This window comes from Monodelphis domestica, chromosome 5, assembly GCF_027887165.1.
Source record: "Monodelphis domestica isolate mMonDom1 chromosome 5, mMonDom1.pri, whole genome shotgun sequence".
Lineage (NCBI taxonomy): Eukaryota > Metazoa > Chordata > Mammalia > Didelphimorphia > Didelphidae > Monodelphis > Monodelphis domestica.
The window spans coordinates 25,876,358-25,900,719 of NC_077231.1; the positions used below are offsets into that span (position 1 = coordinate 25,876,358).

The 24,362-nt window shown below is 49.4% G+C and overlaps 2 protein-coding genes across 4 annotated transcripts in view; one reads left to right on the forward strand and one right to left on the reverse strand.

Annotated features, from left to right (window-relative positions):
- Positions 1–45: 45 nt before the first annotated feature.
- NAB2 (NGFI-A binding protein 2) lies at positions 46–6,120 on the reverse strand. Of its 2 annotated transcripts, XM_003342185.4 has the most exons (7): positions 5,700–6,120; positions 3,455–4,313; positions 2,876–3,009; positions 2,478–2,529; positions 2,229–2,361; positions 1,716–1,904; positions 46–907 (listed from the first exon to the last, which is right to left on the reverse strand). In XM_003342185.4, the coding sequence occupies exons 1-7, from the start codon at positions 5,780–5,782 to the stop codon at positions 798–800; spliced, it is 1,560 nt and encodes a 519-aa protein (XP_003342233.1). In that variant the 5' UTR covers positions 5,783–6,120; the 3' UTR covers positions 46–797. The 2 variants fall into 2 exon arrangements, with proteins under 2 accessions (XP_003342233.1, XP_056653800.1); XM_056797822.1 differs by lacking the exon at positions 1,716–1,904.
- A 164-nt stretch (positions 6,121–6,284) lies between these two features.
- NEMP1 (nuclear envelope integral membrane protein 1) overlaps positions 6,285–24,362 on the forward strand; it is a 52,959-nt gene continuing 34,881 nt past the window's right edge. The window contains exon 1 of one of the 2 annotated variants that reach the window (XM_056797824.1): positions 6,285–6,404. Coding sequence is in view for 1 of the 2 variants with exons in the window: in XM_056797823.1 (XP_056653801.1) it covers positions 20,067–20,184 (118 nt within the window). In the remaining variant the exon portion in view is untranslated. Of the gene's footprint in view, positions 6,405–20,019; positions 20,185–24,362 lie in introns of those variants that run through there. The other variant, XM_056797823.1, reaches the window with a different exon arrangement.

Consider the following 24,362-nt stretch of genomic DNA (forward strand, 5'->3'; position numbering starts at 1 on the left):
CTCCACCCTCCTCAGTGCAGGCCACCCCCACCCTGGGGGCCATGATTCCTAAGCCATAAAATAAATTTTATTCCAAAATAACAAAATAAATAATCTACTGTACACGGTGCGAAAGAAGAGATGTTCTAACTGCTCACACAGACGCTGTAGTTCAGTCCCGGGTGGGGGGAGAACTGAATCCAACCCAGGCCCTCCACAGGGAGCAAGGGAAGGGCTGGTTTTTACAGGGGAGCCCACAGCGCCCCCGGGTGAGTGGGGGATGAGAGATGACGGATGGGAGTTTTTTTCTTTTGAGGGGGTGGGAGTAAACTGCAGCGTTTGTTAAATTAAAGAGACAAACTAGAAACACAAATATGGAGAGGAGGGAGGGAAGTTGGGGGGAAGGCCAAGGTTCTCAGGGCTCCCCCACTTAGGCCGAGAAAACAGTTTCTACTCTCGGCTTCGAGACCCTTCCAGAATGGCTCCATTTCCCCTAGCATCCAAACTATTTACCTGTCAAGACAGGGGTTCAAAACTAGAATGTGTGAGAGATGGAGGGAGGAGGCGCCGCCCCAGAATGTCCAGGAGAGGTGTTTGAGAGGCAGAGTTCCCACGGAATCCCCTTCCCTCCAAGGGCACCAGATTCTGCCCTTGTTCTGGCTGCCTTATTGCTTGATGCCCCGCTGTCCAATGCCCATGGAGCAGGGGAGGCAGATGGGAGGGTCTGTGGAGGATCAGAGGGCTAGATTCCAGGGATCTGAGAGTCCAGGATCTGTGGGAAGCAGAGGTCCAGGGGTCTAGCCCAGGGTAGACATCCCTCACTGCCGGCTGGCCTCGGCCTCCACCTTCACGCTGGCCCTTCTGCCCTCCACGAGGGCTGGGTGGGTCCCCGGGGCAGGACACCGTTCCAACAAGCCCTCTTCAAACTCTGCAGGGAGATGGGGCAGGTTAGGAGGGGCACAGAGGGGTGGAAGGCCCCGTCCCAACACGGACTCCCCAAAGAAGGGGAAAGCTCAAAGGAAGGGGTCAGCTCCCAGCCCCAGCCTGTACATGGCTCCCAAGCTCCAAGAAAGGCCTTCTCTCTGGCTCTGTATTGCTGGAATTTCTGGTTCTAGCAGGAGCTGCGGGGGCGAGTTGGCTCTGACCTCTCCTCCTCACCCCCCTCTCTCGCTCTCCTCTTCCTCCCCTTCCCTGGGCCTCCCAGGCTCACCCCACTCCAGCCCCCCCCCCCCACGAGTTTCTGGGAATCCTGGGGGGGGATGAAAAAGGCGGCCAAAGAAACACAGGAAGCCACCTCCCAACTCCTCCCCCAGGCCCAAGTCCCCCCAGTCTCCACCCCCACTTCCCACCCACACACCATTTAAAAATACTGAGCTAGGGTTGGTGGTTTTGCCTGCTGCGTCACTCTCAGCCTAGCAGCTGCCCCCCCTTCCACTCCCTCCACTGGCACCTCCCTGCTTGGCTCTTCCACACCCATCCCTGCCCCCAGCTCCCCCAAACACAACTGCCCCCCAAGTTGCGACCTCCTCTCCTCCCTCAGACTGCCCACCCTCGGGTGAGCCCTCCACCTCCCCAGCTGCTCCCCGACCTGCAGAGCAATTAGGCACCAAAGGCAGGTGCTTCCGTTCCCTCTCCATCCTCTGCGTCCCCACCCTGGACTCCCCCGGCCCGTGCGCTGCTCCTGTCCTCCTGCTTCCGTATTCCTTCTCCCCAAGGAACGGTGCCAACTGTCTCACCTGCGAGGGGTGGCTTCGCAGGCAGACAAGGGCTGAGCCTGCCCACACGGTCGTGGGAGACAAGGCGGGCAAGCCGCAGCCCCTCGTCCATCAGCGTCTGCTGCAGGATGTGGCGGCTCCACAACCCATGGGCGGGCAGTGCCAGGGGCAGGTCAGCAGGGGGAGGCGTCAGCCTGGGGCACCCCACAGCTGTAGGCATGGGGCACTGGTCAGACACATTATGATGGCAACACGGAATATAGACTCCCCGAGATCCACCTGGCCTGCCCCAGGGTCAGCCAAGGGCTAACCAGGGACACTATTCAAGCTACTCCTTCGGCCAGTTTCCAGAGCATTTACGAAGTGCCCCCGATATGCCAGCACTGTGGGTTCCTTCTCTACTCGTGCCCCTGTGGGGCAGGGATTACACAGGGCTCCCCCTGTTTCCATTCCATACAGGAGATTCTGTTGCCACCCCCCCACAAGAACCCCTGATGGCCCTGCCCCTTCAGAGGTCCACTCTGGGCAGCTTACCTTGTAAGTGGCCATCTAGACTCTCCCCAGACAGGCTGGCACTGTCCTCCTCCAAGCTGGGGCGGTACAGTGGGCCGTAGGACTCGGGTCCTGGGGGTGGCTGGAGAATTTCGGAGTGACTCTGCTCCCCAACCTGCAGGCAGTGCCACCAGGAGGAAGCATGAACGACAGGAGGCAGGGAAGATGCCCACCGTCCCCTCGAGATAAGAGTCTAGAGTTCACATCCATGCCAACCCCAGAGAAACCCACCTCTTGCTTGAGTTTCTTCAAGGGTGGCCCTCCCATCTCTTCAGCGTGTAACCTGTGGGGAAACGAGGTGGGCTAAGCGGGGCAGGTCGGCTCTGGGGTCCATTTGGCCCCTACTGAATGAGCCTGCCAGGAGGCCATAGCTGGGCATCACCGCTCACAGGTCTGTTTCACTAGAGTTCGAAGGGAGATGGCCTCTCCCCCAATCTCTTTGGAGGGGAGCTCAGATAAACAGGGAGGGCAGGACCCCATTCATCCTCCGTGCTTCGGGGACAGGGGTTGGTTTGGGTCTGGAGGGCAGGACTCTTCCGGCAATGGCCCTGACCCTGCTCCTGGAGTCCACAGGAACAGGGCATCCAGCTCCCTGGGAACGCCGAAGCTTTCAGGGAAGGGAGCCTCACCTGGAGCCCTTCAGAGAGGAGAGGTAGGTACTCTCCCTGGCCACCTGACGAGACAGGGAGAAGAGCTCCACTCTCCGGAGTAGGAGTGTGTTGTCTCTCATGCAGAACTGGGCAGCTGCCTCGTTGATGGTCAACTGCAAAGAGGTCAAGGATGAGAGAGGAGTCAGGGCACGGGGCTGGGTCCGAGGGAACCCTACCCCTCAGCCCTCCCTTCTTCCCAGGGCCCAGGAATGAGAGTTCCAGCTCCATGTGATTTCTTTTCCTTTCATCTCTTTCCCCAACTTCCTGAATGGAACCCAAGTGGTAGCCCAGTGAGAGAAGGGGAGATTGAGGAGGGACAAAGGACAAGCTTAGGTGGGGGGCAGTCTATTGCTTCCTGGGCATGATGGAGGCCACCCCCAACAAGTGCGGGGGGTCTAGGTGCCTGAGCACAACTGGATGGCCTCTCTTTTGGACTAAACTCTCCCCTTCTGGCGGGGACAGGGGCTATTCTCAAGCCAGGTGATGGCACCAAGAATCCGATTTCCAGAGAGTCCAGAGGGGCAGTGGCTAGCCCCAGGAGCCCCCTGAGGCCCTTACCTCATGCAGACTGAGTTGTTTGCCCTCCCTGCGCTTGGAGTCAAATCGTCCATAGATAATGCTGTATTTCCGGATTTCCTCTTCTTTATGGCTGTCATTGTCATCCATCTCAAAGATGTGCCCCACACTTCGCGCCAGCTTCTTATTGAGCTTGAGAAGGGACGTCACCTCCCCAGCATCTCCCCGAGGGAAGCTCCTGATGAGTCGCTCCACACTCTCGATCACCATTCGGACCATCTCTGGTTCGAGCCGATCAGAACCACCCCCTACCCCACCGGATCCAGGCCCTTCTGACACCCCACCCCCAGCAGGCGGGGAGAAAGGAGGCGAGCTGGCCTCTTCCTCTCCACCAGCGCCAACGTCCGACTCAGGGGTGCTTCCCCCTGCCCAGACTCGAGGGTCTCCGCCTCCCTGGCCCCCGGGCAAGGGAGACAGCTTCTCTCCCAGTTCCAGCGGGCTCTTGGGGCTGAAGCTTCGAGCACTGCCTGCCTTGTCTCCCGGACTTCCATGTCCATTGCTTATGCTTCCTTTGCGACCACCTGCTGTCTCGGAAATCTTAAAGAGAGGGATGCTGGAGACAGGCACTGCGGGCACAGGCTGACTGAAGAGCCCTGGGTTGGTGGCCCACTCCCTTAATGCCTTCTGCAAGCGCCGGACATGGAGAGGCTTGGTGGCCATGCCCACCAACGCCATGATCTCCAGGAATTCTTCTTCCCCTGCCTCACACAGCTGCTGAACGTCGTCCCCCCCCTGCTGGATGAAGGTCTCATAGTAGGACAAGAGGTTGGCCCGCTGCAGGACCCGGTACAGCTGCAGCTCCCCCAGTGTCCGGGGCAGTGCCATGGTTGGAGTACTGGGCCTAGGAAGGGGCACATAGGAAGAGGAGGGGTCAGAGAAGCTCCCTCAGGCTGTCACTACCCCCTGAACCCATTTCTCCTCCTCTTGAAGAGTTTCCACTCTCCTGAAAGCTTTATTCACCTGCTGAGCTGAAGGCTCTAGCAGCTCTGGGAAAGTGGGAGCTCCACAGAAGGGAGAGAAGCCAAAACCACGCTCATCTTGCATTAATCCACAAGCATTTCTTAAATGCCTACTATGTGCCGGGCACAACCAGGCAGCCACTACCTGGTGCTGGTGCCCAACCTCTCCAGGACCAGAGGCCCCCAAGTCCTTATCCTGTGCTTCCACTCTTGACTTTCCCACACTCCACGGCAGTGGATATCCAGCATGGCCAGGCACTCGTCTCCACTACACTCCCCAGGCCTCTTCCAAGGTCCCAGTCATCTCAAGACTCCACTCCCCATCCCAAAGGGCATCTCTCTTCCCTATGGGCATGCCAAACAGTACCCTAGCTCTCCCGATCTACTCTCTGATGGGCTTCCAGGAGAGCCCAGGGAAAAGGGGGCCCCCCAGCCCCAATTCTCTGTAATCGGAGCTGAAAGGGGTGTGGCTCCTCCATTACCCACCAGCAGCACCTCCCTTCCCCCACCAGCAACTTCCCAGGCCTTGACCTTCTCCTGTCCACCGGGCACCTCTTCAGACTGTCCCCAGTGCTCCTCTTTGGAGTGACCTTCTTCCACCCCCTCTAAAGCCCCCAAGGCCTCTCAGCGCCCCGGTGCCAAGGGAGAGGAGGGCAAGGGTGTATTCATTGTTCCCTTCAGGAGCTGTTCTGCCCACGCACACTTCCACAGTGGCTGAGTGTGTGGGTGCAAACGCCCCTGGGGCCCCCACCTCCTGCCTCCCACTTCTCTCTATTCCCATCCACCTCTGCGGAAGGGGGGTAGTGAAGGACTAGGGGGCTACGATAGTGGCCTGGCGCTAGGGCAGTGCCAGTGTTACAAAGGACCAGAAAAGACGGGAAATGCAAGCATCCCCCTCCTGCCCCAGCCCTCTTCTCTCAAAGAAGTCTGCTTTTAGCACCTGAAAAGCCTCCTCTGCCTTGCTCGTGTCAGTCTCCAGGCTGAGCCTGTTGGGGGCACCGAGGCCAACCCTAAACGACGGGGCTTCCCGGTGCCGGCTAGCTCCGAGCCTGCCAGGGTGTGCCTGGGCCAGGAAACGAGGGACCTGGCAATATTCTTCTAGTACTCGGCACTAACAGAGCCCCGGGCCTCCTTCTCCACGGCCTCACCCTCCCACACCCGATCTCTCCTCACCTTCAACCCTCTCGGTCGCCGGACCCCACCACAGCCGGTCCCCTCCCGGAAGACTCTCCCTGCCTCCCCAGCCCAGCCCACTGGGCCCCACTCACTTGGCTCGAGGCTGCGGAGTCCGGCGGGCGCTGTCCCCTCCGCCCGGCGGCTGCTCAGCTGGAGGGGAGGGCACCCTGTGCATGGACGGTAGGAGACCCTCCGGGGTACCCTTCGCCGTTTCCAGGCCGCCTTGATCTCTCCCAGGAGCTCGGTGCCCAGTGCTCCGGCTAGTGCCCGCCGCTGCCCGGGCTCGGTCCCTGGCTCCACGTCTCCTCTTTCTGTGGCTGTCTCGGTGCCTCTGCCCCCCTCCCCGGCTGCGCTTGCCGCCTCCTCCCCCGCAGGACGCACGGGGGAGCGGGCCCGGCGCTGCGCTGGTTGCCGGGCGGGCTGGGGGCGTGGGCAAAGCTGGAGGCGGTGGGCGGGCGCCGGGACCTCAGCCCGGGAGAGAGAAGGGAGGGAGAGACTGGCCGAGACTGCAGGAAGTTAGAGGGGGGTGGGGAAAGGGAGTGGGCGGTGGAAAGGCGTGGGCGGAGGCGTGGGCGGGGACTCAGGGCTGGGGCGCCGAGGAGGGGACTCGGTGACCCAGGCAAGGCTGGGGAGGGCGGGGCCAGGAGCTTTCTCGGCTGCCCACTCCGGATGCAAAGCCCGCCTTCTCTCCGCCCTCGCTCCCACGTGAGTGCCCAAGCAGGCATCCATCCCTGCCCCCCCAACTCCAGCTTCCCAGCCCCAGCCAACCTGGAATGGAGTTCCACTACCACGCGCAGGTACGCCCCGAGAGCTGCTATACAAATACAACCACACACAAAGACGATCCCGGTCTCTTGGTTCCTAGGGCCTCTAGTCTTGGTGGTATAATGGGAAGAGGGATGGAGAGAGGAACCCAGAGTGTGTGTCTATATGAGCCGGTATTTCAGGAAAGGGACCTCTGGGATGCTATCTTTATCCGCCTGGAAACTCATCTGGTCATCTCCTCTCCTACTTCCCCTCCCCTTGTGGCGGAAAGCGTTCTGAATTTGCATTAGAGGTCTACAGTTCGAATCTTCCCTCTGTTGCCAGCTGCATCCTGGTTGTATGATCTTGGTCAAATCACTTAACCTCTCTCTGGGCCTCGGTTTCCTCATCTATTAAGAAACAAGCATAATTTTCTCAACTGTTAAAAAAAAGATCCCTAGCAGATGGAAGGAAACAAGTGGTAATGTTCTCCCGAGCCAGAAGGCAATTTTAAGAATAGGGCTTGAAGATTCTCCCATCACCCTCAGAGATGCTCATCGCCCCATTTTATCCTAGAGGTTTCCACTGATGTTTAATATGATCCAATGGTAGGAATTAGTAGAGTGGGGATTAGTCATTGTAAGACCCACCAAATAGATGTGTTGACGTTTTCTAATGGATAGCAGTGTGCTACTTTACGGGATCAACAATGGGTTTGCTAGTGAGTGAACCTCTGGCCTCCAACCCCTGGATTGGAGGGCTCCACAGTAGTCCGCCTTCCTCTTTTTTTATCCCTTCGAGTTTATATTCCTAGGGCCAAACTTCAGTTTGGCTGGTCCACGCGAGAAAAGGTACGACCTGGAGGATGCTAAGAACTTCAGCTCTCCACCGAGGACATGGGGGGGGGGGGGGTCCCAGCGTAGATAGCTCTGTGCCATAGGTCAGCTGCATGCCAGGAAATCTTGACTGAAGTTTTCTATAGGTGAATTCTAGGGGCGAGGCGATTTCAGAGAGCCGCCTCGATTTACCGAGCTAGTCTTCTCTCCCCTCCAACCAATCCCCTCCCCCCCAGCCGCCTCCCCCATTTCTGCTAGCTCCATATGGTTTTCATTACACTCACTCCTACGACTAGAAAGGGGAGGGAAGGAATGAGGGGGCTCCTGAATCCCACCCCGCTGCTCAGGACCCAGAGATACTTGGGGAGGGGCACAAGCAGAGAGAGGAGGCCTCTTCCCCGGCCCACGAGCCCCTAGCCCCTTAATTCTCAGTCTTGTTGCCCAATGCCCCCTCACTGAAACACATTTGAAAGGGCCGGTGGGTGGCGGGCCGGGGAAGGTTCGAGGGCTTGGGTGCACTCTCTGCTTTCGCGGGGTCGACATTCCCCCGAGCTCAGACCATTTCCTGTCCGAAGGGTGGGGGTGGGGTGGGGAGCCTTCCGCAAATAAGTCCTGCCCCTTCGCCCTCTCCTAGCCACAGGGCGGCCAGCCCGGGACAGGGGGGGTGGTCTTCTCAAGGAGGGGGAGGCTCCCTGGCTTGCCAGCCTCGGCGCGGGTGGAGGTGACACCTCCCCCTCTCCTTCCCCTCCCCCCGGGTTATTTTTGGGGCCTGAGCTGCCAGCCACCGGCCCCGGGTTTCCACGTGCCCCCCTTCCTGCCCACGCTCCCCATGACGCACATCCTTCCACCCCCGCAGCCTAGGGCTCTCGGCGCCCCCTCCCTGCCTCCTTCCCTCCCACCCGACCGCCCTCTGGAGGCGCCGCCGAGCCCCGGGGGCCAGGGTCGTGGGCTCAGGGCAGGGCCCGGCTGCCCTGCCTTCCCTCGCCCCCTGCATTCCCCGCGTGTCTGCTATTTGATGTGAGCCAAGGGGGCACTGGGCGGGAAGGGCAGAGCTCCAGAAAAGGCGGGAGGGAACATTCCCCTCCCCCCCAGGTGACAGGTTGGATCCACCGAGGGGGGAAGCTGTTGTGGCCCGGTAGGAGAGTGGGGAGATCTGCTTGGCGCGCCAAGTGGTCGGGAGCGTGTGCGGGTGGGACTGGGGAGCCCTGGGGAGTGCTTCCGTGTGGCGCTGTCCAGGGCGGCAGGTGTGTGCTAGGTGTGTGGCTTTGGCCGGGTCCGTGTTTGTATCTCCAGGCTCTTCGGCGTGGATTTGAAGTTATTTTTCAAAATCAATGAATTGTCAGGCTCCACCTTCGGCCACGGCCGCCCCCGCAGCCAGAGCTGCTGAGATTGTCTGTTCTCCTCCTCCCCCTCTCACCATCCCCAATCCTCCTCCCACACGCCTTTCCTCTGAGAACTAGGATTTTCCAGACCTGAGAAAAGGGAGACAAAGAAACAAAAATTGGGCCTTAAGAAGCTACATAAAGACACAAAGAAATAGCGACAGTAACCAAATTAGAACAGGGCAACTGAAGGAAGAGAAAGAAAACAGTCCTTAAGCTTTCGCTCTTCCCCGCTGCCTGGACCACTTCCTTGCCTGGCGGGGGAAAGGGCCCAGCCTATTCCCGAGGGCTCCATTTTCTGGAGTTGTCCTCAAGGCAGAAAGGGGTGCGCTTCCTCAGTTTGGGGGTTGTCATCCCATAGGCCGTGAGTGCCGCTGGAGAGCGGGGACCACCCATCCCTAAGCGGTGACTTCCCATGCCCCGACGCCTCCCCTTTAATTTCAGGTACCTAGTATTTATCCAGGACTTTTTGCGGCGGGGTGAGATGGTCCCTACTTCCGCGGAGGCTTAGATAAGAAGAAAGCCCAGGTTTAAAAATAGCCTTAGAGGGAATGGCGAGAAAAGCGTTAAGTGGATTCTAGAGGGGAAAGGGCTGTTAATGACTTCGGGAATCCGGGGGTGGCATTTGAATTTGGCCTTAGGAAAGCTAGCACTTCCAAAGGTTGGGCTAGCTACCGGGAGGAGGGAACTCCAGATCTAGAAAACAGTGTGAGAGCAAGAAGCAATGGAGGTGGGGAAATAACAATAACGGTAGCAACATTTACAGACCGCTTCCTGTGGGCCAGGCACCGTGCTAAGTGCTTTACAATGATCTCATTCGAGCTTCATTTTACAGATGAGGAAACTGAGGCTAAGAGAAGTGAAGTGACTTGCCCAGGGTCACAGCTCTTTTTTTATGATGAAATTGTGATTTTACTGATGGAGAAGTATCCACTGGAAAGTCTGCACGAGGTTTGGACATCCTATCTGCGGTGCAAAGCACTTCCTTCAACCCTGTGAGGCAGGTAATAGGAGTTAATTCGACTTCACTTTTTTGTAAAGAGGAAATAGGTCACAGCTCTTAGAATTCCAGCTTTGTGTGAGGACTTTGTATGGAGGGAGGAGAGTAATAGGAGGCCATTTAAAGGGCAGAAACCCGGCATCTTCAAACCCAGTTTCTAAGAAAACACTCAGGGAAAAGAAAGCAAAATAAGACCAAGATGGAAGAGAAGTGGGCAAGGAACAAAAACCAAACAAACAAAAAAACAACTCAAGCCCCACTGAGTCAGTCTCAGACCTTAACAGGATTTCTGATCTCACGTCGTGTGTACTCCCTCCAGTGGTTCAGAAAAGGGGTGCTCTAGAGCTTCTCGCCTTGTCTGTGTTCTTCCCCAAGCGTTTTCCAGAGGGTCTCCTCCAAAGTGGTGCCTCACTGTGCTGTGGAAGGGAAGTGACCTGGGGCCTCCGCAGCCATGCAGAGATCTCTACCAGCAAAATCTTGTTGAGCACAGGCTGGGCAATACTAATGGTAGCAACTAATATACATGTGTAATCAGACTGATATAGTGTGTACATTATAAACTAGGAAAACAGCCAAGCATGAGAGAAGACTCAACAAGATTTTTCTTTTTTAAAATTTTTTATTATTTTATTTTTACCCATTACATGTAATAAGTTTCCACATCAGTTTTCCAAAGTTACAGGAACCAAATTGACTCTCTTCCCCTTTTCCCTCCCCCTCCTGGAGCTGGCAAGCAATTTGATTTGGATTATGCTAGTATTATCATGCAAAACATCTTTCAATTATATATTTTTATATATAATAAAAACTTGACCTTCTGTCTTAGAATCAATACTGTGTGTTGGTTCCATGGCAGAAGATTAGTAAGGGCTGGGCAATGGGGGTTAAGTGACTTGCCCAGGGTTATACAGCTAAGAAGTGTTTGAGATTCAATTTGAACCCAGGACCTCTTGTCTCTAGGCTTGGCTCTCAAGTCACTGAGCCATCCAGCTTCCCTGTAACTTCTGTCTTAGAATCAATATTGTATACTCCGTCCAAGGCAGAAGAATGGTAAGGACTAGGCAATGGGGGTCAAGTGATTTGCCCAAAGTTACACAGCTGGGAAGTGTCTGAGGTCAGATTTGAACCTAGGACCCTCCCATCTCTAGGCGTGACTCTCAGTCCACTGAGTCATCTAGCCGCCCTCATATATATATATATATATATATTTTAATTTGAAATTTTTTATTTAATTAATTTAGAATATTTTCCCTCGGTTACATGATTTATGTTCTTTCTCTCCCCTCCTCTCACCCCCCTCCCATACCCAATGAGCAAGTCCAGTGGGTTTTACATGTGTCATTGATCAAGGCTTATTTCCATATTGTTAATATTTGCACTAAGGTGATCGTTTAGAGTCTTCATCCTCAGTCATATCCCCCTTGACCTGTGTGATCAAGCAGTTGTTTTTCTTCTGTGTTTCTGCTCCCACAGTTCTTCCTCCGGATGTGGATGGTGTTCTTTCTCATGACTCCCTCAGAATTATCCTGGATCATTGCATTGCTGCTAGTAGAGAAGTCCATTACATTCGATTGTACCACAGTGTATCAGTCTCTGTGTACAATGTTCTCCTGGTTCTCCTTTTGCTCTGCATCAATTCCTGGAGGTCGTTCCAGTTCACATGGAATTCCTCCAGTTCATTATTCCTTTGAGCTGTAATATAGAAAACTAGCACAGATTAGCATAGACAGAGCACAATAGTATTCCATCACCAACAGATACCACAATTTGTCCAGCTATTCCCCAGTCAAAGGGCATCCCCTCATTTTCCAATTTTTTGCTGACCACAAAGAGCGTGACAATAAATATTTTTGTACAAGTCTTTCCCCTTATTATCTCTTTGGGGTATAAACCCAGCAGTGGTCCAATATATATTTTTAATGTAAATATTTTATTACATTTATTTTTAAAATCAATTACATGTTACAATTTCCACATTAGTTTAACAAAGTTATAGGATCCAAATTGTCTCTCTCACTCCTTTTTCCTCCCCCTTTGGAGCAGGCAAGCAATTGGATCTGGGTTATATATGTATTATCATGAAAAACACATTTCCCTCTTTAAACAATATGTTTTTAAAATTCTTTATTAAAACCCCACTTTTTGCTCTTTGAAGCAATATAAGTGAACCGGTTTCCTCACTTCTGAAAACCTGTCCCTGTGGGTAGAGCAATCTTGTAAGAAATAACTGAGTTGGAGGGAAGCTAGGGGGCTGAGTGAATAGAAAGCCAGGCTGATGTATGGGAGGACCTAGGTTCAAATCTGACCTCAGGCGCTTCCCAGCTGTGTGACCCTGGGCAAGTCACTTAACCCCCATTGCGAAAGAAAGGAAGGAAGGAAGGAAGGAAGGAAGGAAGGAAGGAAGGAAGGAAGGAAGGAAGGAAGGAAGGAAGGAAGGAAGGAAGGAAAAGAAAAGAAAAGAAAAGAAAAGTTTATCTGTGCAGTTTACTTCCCTAAGCAGAAAAAGAGGCAGGAGGATAATTGGCTATCTCAGGAAGGATAGGAGTAAGGGTGTATTGGGCTGGTAAATATTTCATTGCCTCTCAGCAGGGAAAAGAATGCACATGACACACTCTTCAGTTTAAGCTACATTGTCAGCGTTTTCTCCATCATTTATTAAAGTCTAGACAATAAAAAAAAGAATAAATCAAACTCCAATTTGGAGTTTGACTTTTTCCCAGTTTTAACTGGTTACATTAAAAATTTAACAACAGGCTCTCTCCAGCGCACCCATGGGGGAGAGATGCAATTCATTTTCTTTTTCTGTATTTTAAACCCTTACCTTCTGTTTTAGAATCAATACTAAGTATTGTGATAAGGGCTGGGAAATGGAGGTTAAGTGACTTGCCCAGAGGAAGAAAGTTAGCAAATGTCTGAGGTTAGATTTGGACCCAGGTCTTCCTGACTCCAAGCTTGAAATATGGAGCTGCCCCTGCAACTCATTTTCTTGCCTTCCCATTGGTTGCTTGCAAAGCCTTTGGACCCACACTTTGCACTAACAGCTTTTATCAAACTAAGCTAAGTGTAAAAGTCCCAGCAGTATTGTATGTGCTGAGGTCCAACCCTAGCTAAGAACAGAGGGGCTCATCACCACTAGACTAATTAAAAACTTAGTAACTAGTTAACAAGGTAGTAACCTCTTTAGGAACAAGATACCCCAGGAAGTAAGGCCAAAGCCTTAACTAATGACCACTTAAAAAAAAAACCTTTTAAAGGCAAAATGGGAAATCACTTGGTTTGATCCATTGATATTCCATCAGACTTAGCAATGACTAACTTTGGGCCATATCCAAAAATCAGATTTATCCTCTAAAGATAAAGATTTTCCACTAAAAGGAATATCCACGAGAAAGCAACCCACACTGCACAGAGGCATCCAAAAGCATCCGAAGAGTGGAATCAACACGTGATCTCCCAAGGATGCTGCTTACAGCTGCCATTTATCAAGTACAGTTTACATCCGTTTGGAGGGAATCCATACTCTTTGGGATGGAAAGACTCTGGAGTCTGCTAGGTCCATTTCTTTAGAGTCACACCTTCTGATTTTAGAGTCACTGGCCCTTTACCTACATAGAGGGGGCCTGGCTAATCCACAGATGCAAATCCCTGGTACTCCCTGGGCAGGCCTGTTTCAGAGAATCATGATGAAGCATAATGGAAGAATCTTGGAGAGACTTTGGAGCAAGTGTAGACAGTCTAGAACTAGTTCTGGTCCACTCACTCTGGAGTTAGCAGAAGCTGTTTTATTGGCTGCCTACCTGGGACCCATGGAGGTATTCTCAACAACGAACTAGCCTTGATGATTATTTTTTGGCTGCTTTGCCCATGCTTGGACTCTTCCCAGGCATTCTGGTGTCCTGGTGAGTTTTCAGCCAGCTCAGCATTGATGACCCAAGGAACAAGGAATGATCTTCTGGGCTGACCTTTGGGACCTAACCCAAAAGGAATCAAGAGGAGGACTCTTGTCATTCGTGCCACATCTGGATGTGAACTTTGCATGAAGAACGTTCCATAGGAACCGAGCTCAGTTCGAGCCCAAGGTAGAATAGAGGAGACTGTTCCTCCCCTGCCTCCCAACTCCCATTTGTTGGGGTCTGGAGGAGGAACATCTGTATTTTTGTTCTTATATCTTCCAAGTAAATATCCCTTTGTAAAAGCTCACTGATGTTAAAACAGTTAAGTAGAATTGGTTATTGTTGGCTAGCATTGGGAGGAACTCAGCCACTAGGAGCTGAAGCTTATGGCATAAGAGAAGAAACACCTCAAGGTGCCAAGGATCTAGAGCACCCCAAGAAGCCAGAGGGGAAGATGTACCCGGCCTCATTCTGGGACCCAAGTATAAGATGCTTCCCCATCTCCTCTCTCACCTGAACTCTAATGGAAGGAGATTTAAGCCAGGTAGAGCTATGAAGGGGAAGGGGGCGATACTTTGGGATAGGCTTTTTGTATCCTGAAATCATCAGTCAGTCAATAACCATTTATTTACTGTGTTCTAGGTCTTGTCAATACAAATAAAAGCTGAAATATAGTCCCTACCCTTAAGGAGCTTACATTCTGTGAGGAAAGACAGCTGAAAGAGGAGTGTCAACGTGGAATCTAGAAGCCCCCAAACTTAATGAACCCCAGTTTACTTAGCTTAAAGGTGAAAGCCCCAAGTTTGACCTTTAAGCTAAGTAAACTGGGGTTCATTAAATCTAGTTGGGGGGGCTTCTAGATTCCACATTGACAGGAGGTACCCAAAGCCAGAGGCCTGATGGTTAAGAAAGTCGTTCCAGTGCATCCCAAAGTGGAAGGAAGGCATGGCTGGCTGGGACCCTCTCCTAAGTGGATGAAGAGAGCTTTTTCTTTTATTATTAAAACCTCTTACCTTCTCTCTAGAATGGTATCTCTTCCAAGGCAGAAGAATGGCAAAGGCTAGGCAATTGAATTTAAGTGACACACACAGCTGGGAAGGATCCAAGGTCACATTTGAACCCAGATCCTTCAGAATTAGCACTCTATCCACCGTACCACCAAGCTGCCCTGGTGAAGAGGTTTCTGAGGCATGGCAGAAGAAGTCTGGAGGGCAGCTCAGAGGGGAACCATACCATAGAAGGTGCCCCCGAAATGTGTGGGATTAATAATGCCATTGAGAACTGAGCGAGACTTCAATGAAAGATGAGGAGGGAAGGGAGACCAGTCAATCATGGAATCATAGACTTTACACCTGGACAGGACCTTCATTTTGTATTGGGGTGTTCCAAAAATCTCAGTGCTGTTTTAAGCTATGAAAGCTTAAGCTGGGACCCAGAGAGGTGAAGTGATTTGTCTAAGACCACACAGTAGTAAGTGGCAAGCTTGCACTGAGCCACTCCTAGGTATGCTGAGGGCTACGAAATTCTACAACGTGAAATGGACAAAAAGCATTTGAGGATGGAGAGTTGGGGGTTTGGGGAAAGTACTACCGTAATGGAGAAGCTGAGGCTTTGGAGGAGGAGATGAGGTGGGAGAAATAGTCTGCAAAGGGATAGGAGCAGGAACTGGATTGCTGAGTTCAAGAAGCAGCAAACAGCATTTTGACTAGTAGGCACAGAGGGTAGCAATAGAGAGCCTGAATTTCCAGGCTAAGGAATTTGTATTTTTTTTTAGGTCCATAAGGGAGCTGCTGACTTTTCTTAATCAGAGGAGAGACAATTGGACCTGGGTTTTCAGGCTATTCTTTGGGCTGATGAGGGCAGAGACTCGGGGCAGTGAGACTGAAGTAAGAGGTGGTAGTGATGATAAAGGAGAAAAAGCAATGGATGCAAACCATTGTGCAGAAGGAGAATGGACCAGAGCAGACAAGTGGATATGGGGAAGTAAGGGAAGTAAGAGTGGAGAGTGCTCTTGAGGCTTTGAACCAGTGGTCCTGGGAAGATGGCAGACACAGGGAAGTCTGGATAAGGAGCTGGCTTAGATAATGAGTTCTGTTTTGGATGTGTTGAGTTTGAGAGGTCTAGAGGACATCCAGGGGGTGCTACCCAAGGCAGGAGTGAAAATCAGGAGAGAGGTGTAGGCTGAATCTATAGATCTGGGAGTGATTACAGAGCAATAATTGTACTGATTAGGAGCATGAGATCACCAAGAGAGCAATATGGAGAAGAGAGGCTTCAAATACTTCCTAGCTGTGTGACCCTGGGCAAGTCACTTAACCCCCATTGCCTAGCTCTTCCTGCTCTTTTGCCTTGGAACCTAGAAGGTAAACATTTTTAAAAAGTAAAAGAAATTAGTGTAAGGTGAGAGAGTAGAAACAACAAGTGATTTTTCTAGGTGTTTGTGAAAGAGGAGAATTTTAAGTGAAGAGCTTGGGGTCATGGATATATAGGACTCTGGGCCTGAGTGGGCCTGGAAACAGAAATGCTTGAGTTCCAATCTGGCCCCAGACATTTAATAGCTTTGTGACCCACGACAAGTCTGCCTCAGTTTCCTCAGCTATGAAATTAGGGTAATATAGTAGCACTTTCCTTCCAGGGTTGTTGCAAGAATAAAATGAGATAATAATTGCAAAGAGCTTAGCATAGTGCCTGGCACACTGTGGAGGCTTAAAGACTCCTTAAAGACTGGAGACACATTGGGAATATTCATAGTAGATTTCAAATTTTTTTGGTCTCAAGATCCCTTTAAATGCTTAAAAATTACTGAAGACCCCTCAATGGGCTTTTGTTTATATGGGTTTTAGCTATTGATTTTTACCTTGTTAGAAATGAAACTATATTAGTATTGTTACAAAAATAATTCAGACTTCTTAAACCCTTGGCAAGAATCTGAGGAACCCCAAGGGATTCTGGTATAAAACTTTGAGAATCACTGGTTTAGAGTATAACCTGTACCCCAGGTCCTCTGAAGTGCTGGACTCACACGGACTGGACAAACCTTAAAAGATCAGTATTTCTTTTTTGCCCATTATGTTTCCATCAAGAATTTCCCTTCAGAAATCTTCAAAGATGCTTAAGTCTGTGTTTTCTCAAATATGGGAGTGGAAATAATCAACCACTTTAGCAAAGTTGCAGGATACAAAATAAACCCACACAAGTCATCAGCGTTTCTATATATTTCCAACACGTCTCAGTAGTAGGAATTAGAAAGAGAAATTCCAGTTAAAATCAAATATTGGTAAAAGGCTCTCCAGTTCCATGATAAGCTGTTGTGGTAATAAAGGCATATTGGGTAGAGGCCAGCCTTTATTTATCCTATGGAAAATGTAAAAGTGTTTTGTGTAAAAGTCACAAAAGACTAGGAGGTGTCTATAAAACTTTATAGAAAGCACTTAAAGCACTCACAGGAGCCAATAAACTTTCCTCAGTTCCTAAAGGAATTGAACTTTGGGTTGCCAGATGGACGAACATGATGGCATTCTAGGGGAATGCATGTCTCCCAGTTTTATGCAGCCCATTTCAGACTTGTAGTGCCACCTTGTGGTTTAGATTCCCCTCAAAGGAAAACACACGGTGGAGCCACTGGACTGGCAGCCTTCTTCCCATTTGGGTTTCCACCATCCAAAAACTCCCAGTGAGAGCTGGGGGGAAAGTATAAGTATAGAGTAGAGGTTCTGCATTCAACAACAACCAGATGCATTTCAAAACGTGGGAGTCACGTGTTCAATTCTCTTTTCTAGATGGAGAGCCATGATTGAGAACTCAGAATAGCTCAGGAATCCCCCTTCTTATTCTGAAGGTCAGATTTCTGAACCCTACCATGGGGTTATTCTAGAGGCTGACTTTGCCCAGAAAACACCCCTTCTCTTCTAGCAGACCAGATTATGAGATCATATTGCCCAGAAAATTTCCCCTTCCTTTAAGTAGGTGCTTGGGGTCTAGGAACATTGCCATCAACTTCCCTCTTTGGGACATGTGGGCAGGCAAATATTGGCTTTTGCTATATAAGGTGCTGCTGGAACTTTTGTTGCTCTCCAGCTGCCAGATGCTGCTGTGATCTCTAAGGCTGGGAAAGTTCACTCTCTCTAGATTCTGACCTGTGCTCCCAAAGGGAAACAGAACAGTAGAAAGCCTCAAGGAACCTGAAGTCCAGGAACTTCCCTCAAGCCATTTGAGCACATTCATGCAGCTCACCATGTTCTTTAGAAAGTCAGTCATTAACAACCACTAGAAGGTGAAAGGATAGATGGAGAGATCCCCTCCCCACCATTGGCAGCTGGAAGAAAGAAAGGCAGAAGAAAAAAGCTGAAGGGGAAAAAGAGCACAAGATAGACTGAGGGCTCTGGCATTTAAGGATGGCACTCTTTTTATTTTATTTTGTCCCTTTATTTTATTTCACCCCTTCCAAACAACTTCCTTCCTTCCTCTTTCTTTCCTTCTTTCTTTCCTTCCTTCCTTCTTTCTTTCCTTCTTTCCTTCTTTCCTTCCTTCTTTCCTTCCTTCTTTCCTTCCTTCCTTCCTTCCTTCCTTCCTTCCTTCCTTCCTTCCTTCCTTCCTTCCTTCCTTCCTTCCTTCCTTCCTTCCTTCCTTCCTTCCTTCCTTCCCCTTCCTTCCTTCCTTCTCTCTCTCTCTCTCTCTCTCTCTCTCTCTCTCTCTCTCTCTCTCTCTCTCTCTCTCTCTCTCTCATGTTTAGACTGCTAAAGGCTAGGAACTGAAATTCTGCTTTACTTCAGGGATTTGAGCTACAATGATGCAGCTTGCTTTGGAACCTGTTCCTCTCTCTACACACAGCCCATAATCTGCACTAGATTGGGGGGGGGCAGAGAAGTGGAGGCAGAAGTTCCCCATTCCTTACCCTGCCCTAGGTCATATGTGACCAGAATCTGGATGCAGGTGGCAAAACTGCCACTTGGCTCATGTCCTTGTTCTGGTGCGCTGGTATGGATCTCAGGGTGCCCTGTCTGGGTCTGAGGCTTTCTCTTGTCCTATTGCACAGCTTGGAATGTTCCCTTTGAACTCCTGGCTAGACCCCCATTCTCAGTGTCCCCTCACCCATCTATCTATCTATCCTTGGGATAGAAAAACTCACTGGATTTCCCTGTTAGGATTGAGCTTGGTGGAATTTCTAGACCTGTTTGGAGATGTTTTGTAGGAGAAGAACTTACTGTTTTATGTTATTGTGCCATCTTGGCTCTGAGTTATGTTCTCTCAGGGGAAAGGATGGGAAGATGATTGTCTGAACAAGAGGCAGAACCATTCATTTTCCATATAGATTCCTCAGTGAGTTTTATGGATGTAATAGCACAGTCATTGGTCCTGGAGGTCAAGGCTATAACCCATCCTTATGGGAAACAAGTATATGGAAGATAAGATTATATATGTTTGAGAAGACTGATGAATTGGGAAGCCAGGGTGTCTGAAGGGATAGCAACCCTTAGCTCAGATCACTTTATAATGATCATCTTATCTGAGCCTTATTGTCTAATTTTGCATATGGGGAAACTAAGGCTCAAGAAAAGTTGTGACATAACTATAGTCACAAAAATAGCAAATGATGGGGTGAAATTTGATCCCAAGTTCACTACCCATCAATTGAACACCAAGGGTTGTTTGCAACTGTGTTAGCAACTGAACTTGGAAAATGGAGAACAACTTGGGGGTTTGTGGACAGTACCTTGGCAGAAGGGCACAGACTGTCTCACTTCTGTGTTTGTATCTCCTGGTGTGCAGCACAGGGCTTGCCCAAGAGCGGGCCCTTAATAAATTAATAAATTGATGAATTGATTGATGGCCTAGGATGATAGGGAGGCCTTCAAAGGAAAGGTTGCTCCGTGATCACAGCACACAGCATACAGCACAAGTGGCAGTGAGGAGTCACAAGGGTCTTTTTCTCGGTGTGTGTGTTTAGGATGGTGGTTGGGGGTGGAGAGAGGAGGGAGGGTGAGAGAGAAAAAGAGAGAGCTGAGAGACAGAGGTAGGGATTAGGGTTGGAGAGGGGTTACAGTAAGGGGGGACTGGGGTTAGAGAGGAGGAGGGGAGGCCATTGATGCATTTTTTTCTGGGAACAGCCAAATTTCCATGAGTACAAAATATAAGGATAAAAAGGACAAAAATGACAGGAGCGTCAGAACAACATGTTGAACAATAATAAACCGAGGAGCTAAGAGGGAGGAGAAAAAGAGGAAGGAAGGAGCAAATTTAAGATCTCGAAGTGCCCGCCCATTCGAGTCTTCTATTGGTCGCTTTTATGTCAATCATCTCCATTGTTTAAATAAATTGCAGAGGAAGCACGTTGCGAGGGGGCGGCATCTTCCTGTAGTTGATCTCTTTTCCAATAGGCCAGGGGCGGATTCCGCCCTCCCTCTCTTTTCAGTTACGAGGAGGGCGTACTCCCTACGCGGACCCAGCGGGTCACTGGAAGCGGGGGCCCCGCCCATTCGGGCTTTGGGTAGGTAGGGGGTGGGTCTTTCTTGCGGCTCCTGCTCCCCAATAGGCTCAGGCGGCCGTCCGTCCTGGGGATAGTTGCCGAGGTGATCACGTGGGAAGGCGGTGGCGTGCGGCGACCATGGCGGGAGGAATGAAAGTGGCACCGGCGCTGCCTGCCGCTTCCCGGTTTCCGGGATGGGGCGGCGGCACGGCCTGGTTGCCCTTACTTCTCGGCGGCTGCCTCGTCTGCAGCACAGGTACCGCCTGGCGTTTCGGTGGCTGCAGGCTTGGTGCAGCCGCAGAGGGGAGGAGGGTGGTATTTTTAGACGGGGATCGGGTGGCTGGTCTGGTCACTGGAGCACGGCCGTTACGTTACCTGTGAGGCCCCGCTGGGGGAGGCCAGGCAGCGGAGAGGGAGAAGAACCGATCCTGGGGCTCCCAGGCGGAAAGTGTCGGAGCCGGGGTTTGAACTCGGGACTGTGCCTAGTGGAAGAAGAGAGGCTGGGAGCTCTCGGGTTCCTCCAGATAGAAATCGATGATGTTACCAAGCATGGGCTGGGACCTGGGTGAGGAGGAGGAGGAGACTACGCACTTGCTTCTGGAAAGCAGGAGAAGGGAAAATTGTCCCCTCAAAACTGCCCAAGCCGAGAGCAGGGTCTCCCAGCTGTCACCGAGCCTTGAGCTGGAATGCGTCTTCTCCCATGGATGCTAGGCTCTGGCCTAGGTGGCGGGATTGGCTGGAGGCTCACGTTGCATTCTGCTGGAAAGAACTCTAAATGGGGTACCTTAGGAAGCTAGCCAGGCCTCTTGGAGCAGGAGTGATAGAGCGCCTGGGCTATCTCCCTCCAGACATCCACTCGGGCTTTCAGCTCTTATCTGGCTTATTCTGGGCATCTCACACTGAGCAGACCGGAGGCCAGAAAGAGAAAATGTTGACAACGATATTGGCAAACATGCGCATTAGACTGTCCTGTGGAGGAAATAGGAATATTAAAAAATATTATAATATAAAGTTCTACCTTTAAGGAGCTTATAGTTTAATATAACGTTTATCAATCATGTACAAGTCACTGCAGTCCTGGGAACCTAGGACACCCCGAAAGCTATACTCTAAGAGTGTGATGGAACAGATCCATGCAAGGGGTCTGGGAAAACTTAATGGTGGGGAGAACACTTTGAGCTTGAGGAATTAGGGATGGCTTCATCAAAGAGAGCATCTGAGCTGAGCCATGAAATAGGAAAAAGATTTTAAGAGATGGGATGAGGACGTCCACTGGAGACAACTGAATCTGTTTCTCAATTGACAAACATTGACCAAGAGCCTAGTTTGTGGTACACCAGGCACTGGGGTCCAAATGCAAAGAATGAGACCATCCCCTAGGAGTCTACATTCTTTTAAGGGATATGGGCATATATCCGGAATAAATGCAGAGTAATTAAGTAGTAATTAAGGAAGTAAATTAAGAGTAATTAAGGAAGACACCATAGGGCCTGGGTCAATCAGGAATTCTTCATGGAGAAGTTAGCATTGGAGCTTAAGGAAGGGAGGGATTCCATGAGGTAGAGATGAGCAGGGAGTATGTCCCAGACACAGAATGTGTGTGAATGGTTAATGCAACAGCCCTGGGGATGAAGTGCTATGTGTAAAGAGTAGAGAAAAGACCCATTTGCCTGGACTGAAGAGTGGAGAGGTTGGAAAGACAAGTTGATACCAAGTTGTGAAGAGTTTTAAAAGAGGAGTTTGTACTTTATCTTAGAGGCTATAGGAAATTTATATTTATAGAAATATTTATATACAATATACTTATTGAATGGGCAAGTCATGTGGTCAGATCTGTGCTTGAGGAAAATAATTCTTGAAGTTGAATGGAGAATTGATTTGAGTGGAGGCAAGGAGAGAGTCTGGGAGGTCACGAAATCTTGATGAAAGAGAATGATGAGGTGAACTGAGAGATTGGAGATAGAAATGGCAAAATCTGGAGATTGACTGGATGTGTGGGGCAAGGGATCAATAAGGAGTTGAATGAAGATATCAAAAGTTATGAACATGAGAGATTACAGAAATAAGCAAGTTTGGGAAAGTGGCAAATTTTAGGGGAAAGATAAGGCCTCCTGAGTTTAACATGCCTCTAGGATTTCTAGTTTGTAATATCCAATAAATGTTTGCTGATAGAGGCCTGGAGTTCTGGAGAAAAGCAAAGCTGGATATAGAGATCTGAATCTCATGCATAGAAATAATTTTTTAAATTAAATTTTCCCTCAAATAACAAGCATTTATTTTCCTTTGATCCCACTTCTCCCCACAGGAAAAAAGGAAAAAGAAAACTATACCCTTGTAACAAATATAAACAATTAAACCAAACCAATTCTCATGTTGGCTATATCCCCCAACTATGTCTTCTTCTGTATCTTGTTCGTCACTTCTCTCTCCAGAGGTGCAGAGCACTTGGAATCATAAGTAGATCATTCCATTGACAATAGTTCTTAAAATCTTTCCAAGTTCTTTTTCTTTATGATGTTGTTATCAATTGTTCTTATTATACTCAATTTACTCTGTTTCTCTGAAACTCTCCCTCTCATAATTTCTTATGACATAATAATATTCTATTACGTTCACATGCCACAGTTTATTTAGTCATTCTCCAATTAATGGGCATCTCCTTAGATTTTTATTCTTTGCCACTACAAAAAGAGCTGCTATCAATATTTTTGTAAATATGGGCTCTTCTATCTTTGATCTTCTTGAGATAGAAGCTTAGAAATGGTATTTTCGTTCAAAGGGTATGTATGCACAGTTTAGTGGCCTTGGGGACATACATCCAAATTACTTTCCCAAATGGTTATACCAATTTACAACTCTATTAACAGTGCATTAATGTGCCCGTTTTCATACTACCCTTCCACAGTTGATCATTTTCCTTTTTTTGTCATCTTTCCTTATCTGTTTTTTTGTGAGGTGAAACCTCAGAGTTGCTCTAATTTGCAGTTCTCTAATTATTAGCTATTTGGAGCATTTTTCATAGAGCTATAGATAGCTCAGTGTGTAGAGATGATAATTAAACTTAAGGGAATTGATGAGATCCACAAGGGAGAGAAGAGAAAGAGGGCCCAGGACAGAGCCTTGGGCAACATTCAGGGATGGGGGTATGATTTGGGAATGAGCAGTAAAGGAGCCCATGAATAATTTAGTATGTAGTATGTGTATGAGGAATGAGAAAATCCAAAGAGCAGCAATGTAAAGGAGGATGGGACTGGGAAAAGATCATCAGATTTGGTAATTAAGGGAATTTTCTTTGAGTAATGAGTTCAGAAACCAGATACAAAGGATGGAGGAGTAAGGACAAACTGATGGTGTCAAACTAAAGTGGAACTGTCCATGAGGAAGTCTGCAGACCACATATTCATTTTAAAATGTAATATCTGTGTTTTACTTTATTCATAAATATTTCTCAATTGCCTTTCATTCTGGTTCATATCATACTGGGAAGGGCATATTTGACCTTTCTGGTGTAGACAGCCTTTTCTAGTAATTTAGCTGAAAAAGGGAGTAAGATATAGGATGATAGACTAAGGGATAATGGAGTCAGGGGAAAGTTTCTTTTTTAAAAAATTAAAAAAAAATTTTTTTTAAACCCTTACCTTCCATCTTGGAGTCATGTATTGACTCCCAAGGCAGAAGAGTGGTCAGGGCTAGGCAATGGGGGTCAAGTGACTTGCCCAGGGTCACACAGCTGGAAAGTATCTGGGGAAAGTTTCATAAGGATGGGGGAGTCTTGGGCAGTAGAGCTGAAGCCAACAAGATAGGGAAAGTTTTGGAAGAAGAAAGGGTGATAAAGGAGAAGTTGACCAAAGAAGAGAGTTGACAGATTCAAGGTCACATGTAGAAGGTTGATTGTGGTAAAGAGAAGGGCTACCACATCAGGAGTGAGTGAGGGATGGGCCAGCAAGAGACTTTGAGAAGGAAGGAAGGGGAGCATAACCAAAGGCCCTGATTCTCTTGGTAAGGTAAGCATTAGTCATGTAAAATTAGGCTGGTATGACAGTGGAGCCACTTTGTCAAGGGCCTTAAACGATTTTTAGAACAAGCAGCTTCAGCAGAGTCGAGAAGCTGAGTTAAAGAATGACTGAATGTCAAGGCAAGGGCAGGCAATGAGTGAGGCACTCTAAGAGAGATATAGGAGAACTGTCAGGGGTGATGGGTTGGGGACAAATACCCATACAAATATTCAAGACCCCCAAACCATTAATACTATCTTAGTGTAGGGGATAGAACAGACCCCACAAGGCACAATAATGACAGTACTGTAAGGAAAAATGAAAGATTAATTAAAAGCACATCAAAGCAAAGATTTACCCTTGTACCTTTAGCATAATGATTTAGCCAATCAACCCAGGCAAAAAGAACTATGCCCAGCCTCTTGAAATGAAGTGAGCT

Bases quoted from the DNA above. Each gene is read 5' to 3' on its own strand.
- NAB2 (XM_003342185.4), bottom strand. From the start codon at position 5,782: ATGCACAGGGTGCCCTCCCCTCCAGCTGAGCAGCCGCCGGGCGGAGGG. The intron at 3,010-3,454 runs GTAAGGGCCTCA...ACCTCTTTGCAG, and splicing joins AACAACTCAGTCTGCATGAG to TTGACCATCAACGAGGCAGC. The intron at 1,905-2,228 runs GTAAGCTGCCCA...CCATGCCTACAG, and splicing joins TCTAGATGGCCACTTACAAG to CTGTGGGGTGCCCCAGGCTG.